We start from the raw sequence: 8,366 nt of genomic DNA on the forward strand, positions 1-8,366 counted from the left end.
TTTCAACCAACATGGGTTGTGGTGCAGTGGATGGGGCTGCTCCACCCTTAACCAGAGGTCGAGGGTTCGATCCTGGGTATGGAGAAAACTCTGTTGGGAGCGCTGCCATCTTAGTGGGCCTTGCAACACGCCATCCGGATTAGTCGGAACTCCAATGCGGGCACGGGACACCGGACACATAATCTGCCCACAAAATATACAAACTTCAGATTTGCTCCACACAAGCTTGCAGAGTGACCACTGATCCCATAAATTTCGCACCAAAACGAGACTTGCTGAACTGTGTCATCATCTGATTTAGAAGTGCTGACGCTTGGGCGACCAAAGCTGTGACACTATCAACCTCAATCATACCCGCAGGCTTTTTCACCGCACTCCTAGAGATATCACCATGCTAATCAAGATTACCTTGCGCAATTCAGTTCAGCAAGGTATACAGCTCATCATAAGTTTTTGACGTATAAATTGCAAAAGAATCACAACTAAAGACATCAGAAGCAAGAGTGTTTTTTTTTTTCCTTTGTAGTGAATGTAGTATATACCTTTTGCCTACTTGATTTACAAACACAGCTGATCTTTACAAAAAAGAAAATACCTTTTTTGTTGAGAGTATTAATGTACAACTCTAAGAGCTATAACTAATAAGATTTCATGCGTCCAGTAACCAAAAAGATTGCGCGGAATTACTGAATTTGATGATGAACATGACCATTCTTCTTTGCAATCGAATAATAGTAGGCACGTAGCAATCTTTTGTGGAATCTCCGAAGGTTCAACCTCACATTTTGACGATCAAGGTAGATCTTTTTCGTGAACTCCCATCCTCTGTTGTTAACACTGTCGGGGTCTGTAAGAACAGGATCACTTTTCTCGTACTCGTTGTACAAAGAGCTCTCTTGTGGAAGGATTTTGTAGCCAATGTACCTAAGACCTAACTTCCTTGCTGGTTGTCCGTAGTAAGTGTCTGCTGCCCAATCTGTTCCTAGTGGAACGATTTGAATGAAAGCGGAATCAGGCCGCATGAAGAGGAAATGAGTCATAGCAGCACCGTGAACTCCAATCATAACATCGCTGGAATTGAGCGCTCGATAGATCTTTGCAAGCTCAGTCGTTCGCTGAGGCCTCAAAAATTCCACTTGGAAGCCGATATCTCGTGCCATTTTAACTAGTGAATCTTCGTTGAGTATAGCTCTTGAATCATTTCTTGCTATGATGACCACTTTAGGTTTCTTGAATTCCCGCTTTTCTTCAGTTGTCGCAATTTTCATCTTAGCTGATGGCGACACAGCAGATATGTTCGTACGCAACTGTGACTCGTGTTCCTCTTCTTGGATCAACCCTCTAATTCGAGGCAAATAAGCTCGGTCTAACATGTCTCGAAAATCCCTAACGGTCTTGTTTCTTCCCATCAATGAAGCATCGATAGTTAGCTCATCGTGGATCTTTAAACCAACTACGGCTTCAGGGAAGCAATGAGTCCTGTTATCACCTCTAAAGTCGATAATAGGATATTCAGTGAGGTGAGTAAGTATGTTCTCGTACTTTGAAATCCACCAATCGTGATACTCAAGGATCACAAACACAACTTTCTTGTTCAAATGCTGAGAAGTAATGTAAAGAGGCATAATCCCATCGTTGAATTCGTGGTAAAGATTACCCGTGTAACCTCCAGTAGAGAAGAACACAGCCGGTACATCATGTTGGACATCACAGTTATGACGAGTAGCAGAATTCTCTCCCTTTGAAACAAGGTCTAATTCATCGATGGTGTCCATTACACTTTTTTCCCATTTCCGTGTATACGGCTTAATCTTTTCTAGTTGGAATGTCTCATCATTTTCTCCAGAGGACCCGAAAACTTGGCTGCCGTAACCATTGCTTCTGTAGAGGGTGATTGTGGAGGAAGCCGAAATTGTTCTTACATCGCCTTTCATTACACAGATATCCGAACGAATGCTACTTCTATCACAGCATATTGATCCTGTTGCATTTCAAAACAAGATCAGATTACAACAGACACACACAAGACACAACAACAAAAACATCGATTACTACGCCTCAATCCGAAAAAAGTTGGAATCGGTCGTAATCCTCAGTTCTTCATTTAAGCTCATTTTCTATCATCATCATACTAAGCAATACTCCCTCCGTTTCAATTTGTTTGCATACTTTCCTTATTGGTCCATTTCAAAACAAGAACGACCCTTTCCTTTTCTGTAACTGTTTAATTTCAACTTAGCACATGACATGTTTACGACCACAAGATTAACATTCTTAACATATGTTTAGTTTAAGACCACAAGATTCAAACCTCTCTTTACTTTCTAAAACTCAATATAAGTCAAAATCAGATCTTCAAATTGAAAGGAACTTGCTCTCCACTTGAGAAGCAATCAAAGGGCTATAGGCTATAACCACCAATAGTGCTAATATGATAAAATCCAAAAACTAGTTTATCAAAAACAAAAAAAACAAAATCACTAGTATTTCAATATACTCAAGAAATAAATAAATAAATAAAGAGAAATATGGAATCTTGAGATAAAACACCCTTTCTTCTATAACAAATCTTCTATAACAAAGGGATGGTGCTGAGGGTTCGACTCTGGATATGGAGAAAACTTTGTTGGGAGCGTTGACACCTTAATGGGCCCTGCAACGCGCGATCCAGATTAGTCGGGGCTCCAATGCGGACACCGAACACCGGATGTGAAACCAAAAAAAACAAAAAAAAAAAAATATACAACAACAACCATGCACCCAAGGGTGTGGCGTAGCAGTCAATGGGTTGGGTTGAAAGTCCAAGATTCCAGCAACAACAACAACAAGTGTATGCAGTCCATACCACTACCTCGGATAAAGTAGAGAGATTGTCTTCGATAGACCCACGGCTCAGAACAAATAACAATATAATCAAACAAACAAAAAACATAAAAGCACACAACAAAAATGGAATACACATCGCTAGATAATAAAGAAAACAAGACACCCACAAGGTAATACAGACATCACGGAAGCACCACGAACAAGCAACTACAGACATAGATACAAACAAAAGCACTTTTACCTATTATTACGGACGAACTCCTTTCCACTAAAGAAAATAAGACATCACAAGATAATACTATAAACTATCTATTGTAAACCAAAACACCACGGAAGCACCACGAACAAGCAACTACAGGCATAGATACAAACAAAAACATTCTTGACGAACGCCTGTCCACTAAAGAAAATAAGACATCCACAAGATAATACTATAAATTATCTATTGTAAACCAAAGACATCACGGAAGCACCACGAACAAGCAACCACAGAAATATAAATACAAACAAAAGCACTTTCATCTATTATTACGGACAAACTCCTGTCTACTAACCCTCTGCCCCAGTGCGCAAAAGTTGGCGGAGACACCATGGTTATTAAAACAAAAAAGAGGAAGCAACAAAGTACTAACCATTAGATACAGAGGAACAAACAGAAGCAAATACATCTGATGATGTAGAAACAACCCCTTCATCTTCAAAACCAAATGAATCTGCCAGAACAACAAAAAAAATCAGAAAAAAAATATTAAACAAAAAACAGTATATATAAAGAGATGAAAAGAAAGGAAACTTACATAAAACAGAAAGAGTAGGGGGAGCAGATGTGAAGAAAAGAGGAGCTAAAATAAAGCTAAAAGATATAAAAGACAAAAGAATAAGAAACAAAAGTTTTGGTCTTGCTATTCTTTTGTTGTTTTCACAAACATCTAAACAAACATCCCCTTTTTTCCATTGATGGTATCTATGGTACTGCACCATTTTCTTGAACATAAACAGCTTAAACAAGAAGAAATATATCAACTTTTTTGAGTGTTACAGAGTAAAGGAGCAACCAAAGTTATAGTATTTTTTTTTTTTGTATGTAATATGAGACAAATGAGAATAAATATCAAAAGGGTGTTTGAATTTTCTTTTTGGAGTTTGAGTTTGCTTAGGGGAAGGTTTTTCTGAGGTTCAAGGTTGAAAGAGAAGGTGTTGTACAAATTGGAAAATGGAATCTTGAATAGGAGGGAGAATAAATATCAAAAGTGTGTTGTTATAGGAGTTTTTTTTTTTTTTTTTTTTTGGTTTAATAGGGAGCGATTTGTGTTTGTAGTGGAACTTTTTAATGTGGATTTAAATTGTAGTGGAATTTTTTAATGTGAATTTAAATTAATCAAATTTTGACGTATATATCTATTGTTAATTAGTACTATATATATATATATACTAGTACTATATATATATATTTTTGCTTGAGGAAAGGTTTTTTATGGGGTTCTTGAAGGTTGAAAGAAAAGGTGTTGTACTAATTGGAAATTGGAATCTTGAATGGGAGGGAGGAGTTTTTTTTTTGTTTTTTTTTTTTGGTAAGAAGAAGAAAGAAAAATAAGGGTATTGCTATATTTTGATTTTTTTTTTGTTGTGGAGTGAAAGGGTTTTACTTTTATACTAAAAGTTTTTTGTGCTAATTCAAGCGTTTTACTTTTATACTAAAAGTTTTTTGCGCTAATTCAAAATAATCATACTTTAGTATAGATATTAAACATCGGAGATCAAAGAATATAATATATTTTTTTTGATGTATTCTTTCTTTTGCCTGAGGAAAGATTTTTTTTATGGGATTCTTGAAGGTTGAAAGAGAAGGTGATGTATTATTAATTGGAAATAGTAATGTTGAAATGGAGGGATGTGTTTAATTATAGGGAAGTAAGAAAATAGTAATAAGGGGATGGTGTTATATTTTGAATAATTCTTATTTTTGGTCAAAGGCGTGTACAAATGGTAAAGGGATTTTAGCTTGTTTGGCTGGCTTAGACTGGTTATTAACATTGTTACAACTTGGAACTTGGAAGGAAGGTGTGTTGTGATGGGTGACTTGGAGGCTACAATTTTGTGTTTTAACTAAGATATTCTACCATTATTTTATTCAAAAGTAATTATATTTTGTTGGGCGATATAAAAATAATACTGTACTTTGAAGTATCGACATGGATTATGGTGAAATGATTGGGTAAAGTCTCAGAGTTAAGTAGGGAATTGACAACCTTAATCAGTGGTGGATTCAGGATTTAGAAGTCGTGGATGTTCGAAAAGTTCGAAAACGTATATTGATGTCTGAAGATTTAAGATTTTGCTTGAAAATTAAAGCATTTAGCTATCTTCTTGATTTCTTGGGTGTTTTTCAAGTCTTATATCAATTTTTATATTTTTTTTATATAATTATACCTAATCTGCCTTGAATTTAACGTGTATCGGAATACCCAAAAAAAATATCATAGATCCGCCCCTGATCTTAACTTTTATCTAATTGGTGAGAGTTCGATTCCCCACATGATAATTTTCTTCTCATTTTCCTTCCCTTACCCCCAATCTTTTTTTTCTTTTAGAAAAAAGAAAAATCTTGAATTCAAGCCATGAAATGAAGAAAATCTTATTAGAAGCGATACATCCGAAATGCCCCTAACATGCAATTTAAGTTTAATTGAGTTTTAATATGACTGAAAAAGCGAAACCAAATTTTCAACTAAGAGAGTTCAATATTTTAAAAAAATCTAGCATAAGGGGGCTCAATACCTACTATAGATACATAAAAATTAGTTTTACTCACATATAAATAATATATTTTTCCGTCAAAGAAGACTCGGATGAACCTCCTACCAAAGGGCTGATCGCCCCTGAATACGAGTACCAAACACCAACCAAAATAATAATAAGAAGAAGAAGAATTGTAGTCTTTGCATAATTAGTGTAATATTTTTAATAACAACACAAAACATAGTGAATAATGTATATAAGTGGGGTTGGGATGTTATATACCTTTCTTATTCTTATCTTGCAAAAATTGTTTCGAATAGACTCTCAACTCAACCAAAATATAAAAAATTAAAAGTACAAAAACAAAAGTTGTGAATTCAAAATATATAGTCAGTGAGTTACTCAAATATAATTCATATATTGCAGTCTTTGCATATAATGGTGAATTCAAAGTATAATTTGCAAATTTTCAAATTCACTAATTAGGAGTTCGTACTTTGTTAAATAAGTACTTAGTTTAGACGTCTTTAATTATAATAAAAATAATACTAGTATATAACATGGTTTATAGTAGGATTTGAAAGTAACCAAAGCAGTAATTTGAAAAGTACACTTATCTAATTCTCTTTAATTTACTCTTTTTCTTTTTATTATTTCCTTTTAACATCCCATGAAGTTGCATGTTTCGTGTATTATTGTTAATACACATTTTTTAAAATTAAAATCAAGTTTAATCACGTTATCCATATGTGCCTAATTTGTTTAACTTATAAATTAAAGGGGAGAAATAGAATAAGATCACGAGTAATATTGACTTCTTCAAAAGTATAATTATAAAAGCTAATGTGACGACTTTCAAATAATTAATTAGCAAATTATTATGACTAATTATAAGTTTCATCGCAAAGAAATTTTCTTATGTGCCTCTTGGAAAATATTTTCTAAATCAATCTTTCAAGCTAAAACAGAATTAAAAGCTTGATTTTTTTTTTATTTTTGATTTATGAAAGATATAACTTGTGATATTCATGACGAGGATGGACAAGAGTAAAGAACTTATATATTTATATATTAAGACTTTTTATGAGTATGACTTTCTAATTTATTCGTTAATAATAGTGAATTTATTTAAACGTTTGTAATGTGAAAAACTAAGTTGATGAATAATCTACTTAAATGATTTTGACGTTTTTTATCCTCCGGTTTAGGTGTAGTCATGTGCTTAACATGATTTTGATACTTTAATTAATGAATTAAAAGAAGTTTTTAAAAATTAAATCCGAAATTCTTAAATATTGAAAAAGCCAACCAAGATTGGCGTCTTCTTGTACAGAGACAATTTAATCTGACTTTTTATTATATCAACAAAATTTTAGTAAACTATATTAATAAATTTATCTGTTCTCATGTAATAGAAAATACTACTAACATCTTGGTCCCTCGAGACTAAATTTCAATTTTTTTCATTTAACCTTCAATAAATTGAAGTATTTAATTTTTATTTCCTTGTTCATGAATATTCATGAACTTATCATAATTATTCGTTATTTCATGAAACGATAAAGCACCTATTATGTTACGCATGTATTGTTACTTAATATTAAATAATAATAGTTTACATATAACTTACTCCCAATATGAAAAAGATCAAAAATACATATGGGGATCTCAGTAGCTCAACTGGTTACCCATGCTTTCATCTTTATTAGTTTTTAATTGCTCACTTTATAATCCATAATTTTAAATGAAGTTAAAATATCTATTATATATTTTAATCAAATAAAGATTAATATGCTTTGTTAGATATCATGGGAATATAATACAGTTATGAATATAATATGCTTTGAGAAAAAAAGCAATGCACTATTGATTGGGACAGACAAAAGTTATGGGCCAAGTTAGCATGGTACTACTGCACATTCCATATGGGGCACATTACATATATATATATATTTATTTATTGTTGATTTTCAACTAATTTGGCTTTGAGTCATATACGATTATTTTTATATTTGAGAATTTATGTATGATCTCTGATGAAGAATAGATGAAACTTATTTATCCAATCACATCCTTCCTTTATTGGTCGTGTTGAACTTATAAAATATAAGCCAACGACATTTTCAGAGTTTTTATTACAAATCATAGTAATTTTATTTAAATCTAATTATAAGCATTTAATCTTGATAATACGTGTAACAACAGAATTGCTACGACACACTCTAACTTCATTGGGATTCTATTACCCTCCTAAATTCAATTTTAGTACAATTTTTGTTATTCTTTTGTGCTGATGTGACATCTTTATCACGTAAAATGGAGCCTACATCAAAGGTGCAACGTCGGCTTAAAAAGTTGACAAAGTACTACATTAGCTAAAAAAAAATGACAAGATACGCTAATAAAATTTAGTTTGAAGATAATAATATCTCGTAAAATTGAAGTATATCATCGTAAATTTGATAATAGTTTAAGAATACTAAATGCTTTACTCTATATTATATTGTTTTTTTAACTGAGAAAAGGTCCAATTTTAATAAACCTCCACCCCATAAAATAGATATGGCCATAACGTGCATTGTATATAACCATGCGACAATAGTTCATGAATAATCAATTGCTTTTGCTCTCTTTTGCTAAAGCATGTTTGCATTTTCACCCACTCTATAATGTCTGTTTAATTTTTATTTACAGTATCTGTCTAAAGTATATATTTTGTATATCAAATGAAAAAATAAGAAGAAGAAGAAGAAAAAGATCCCTTTTTGTAAAGTTTGAATAAAAGAACAACTATAACAACA

General features: G+C 32.6%; 1 protein-coding gene across 1 annotated transcript; it reads right to left on the bottom strand.

Annotated features, from left to right (window-relative positions):
* Positions 1-491: 491 nt before the first annotated feature.
* On the bottom strand, positions 492-4,721 carry LOC107843847 (xylan glycosyltransferase MUCI21). Its single transcript, XM_016688249.2, has 3 exons — positions 3,624-4,721; positions 3,459-3,539; positions 492-1,981 (listed from the first exon to the last, which is right to left on the bottom strand). Exons 1-3 carry the CDS (start codon positions 3,817-3,819, stop codon positions 684-686), a joined length of 1,575 nt encoding a protein of 524 aa, XP_016543735.2. The 5' UTR covers positions 3,820-4,721; the 3' UTR covers positions 492-683.
* Positions 4,722-8,366: the final 3,645 nt, after the last annotated feature.

This window comes from Capsicum annuum, chromosome 10 (genome assembly GCF_002878395.1).
Source record: "Capsicum annuum cultivar UCD-10X-F1 chromosome 10, UCD10Xv1.1, whole genome shotgun sequence".
NCBI classification, from domain to species: domain Eukaryota; kingdom Viridiplantae; phylum Streptophyta; class Magnoliopsida; order Solanales; family Solanaceae; genus Capsicum; species Capsicum annuum.

Bases quoted from the DNA above. Each gene is read 5' to 3' on its own strand.
- LOC107843847 (XM_016688249.2), bottom strand. From the start codon at position 3,819: ATGTTCAAGAAAATGGTGCAGTACCATAGATACCATCAATGGAAAAAA. The intron at 3,540-3,623 runs GTAAGTTTCCTT...TTGTTCTGGCAG, and splicing joins CCCTACTCTTTCTGTTTTAT to ATTCATTTGGTTTTGAAGAT. The intron at 1,982-3,458 runs GTTAGTACTTTG...GAAATGCAACAG, and splicing joins TTGTTCCTCTGTATCTAATG to GATCAATATGCTGTGATAGA.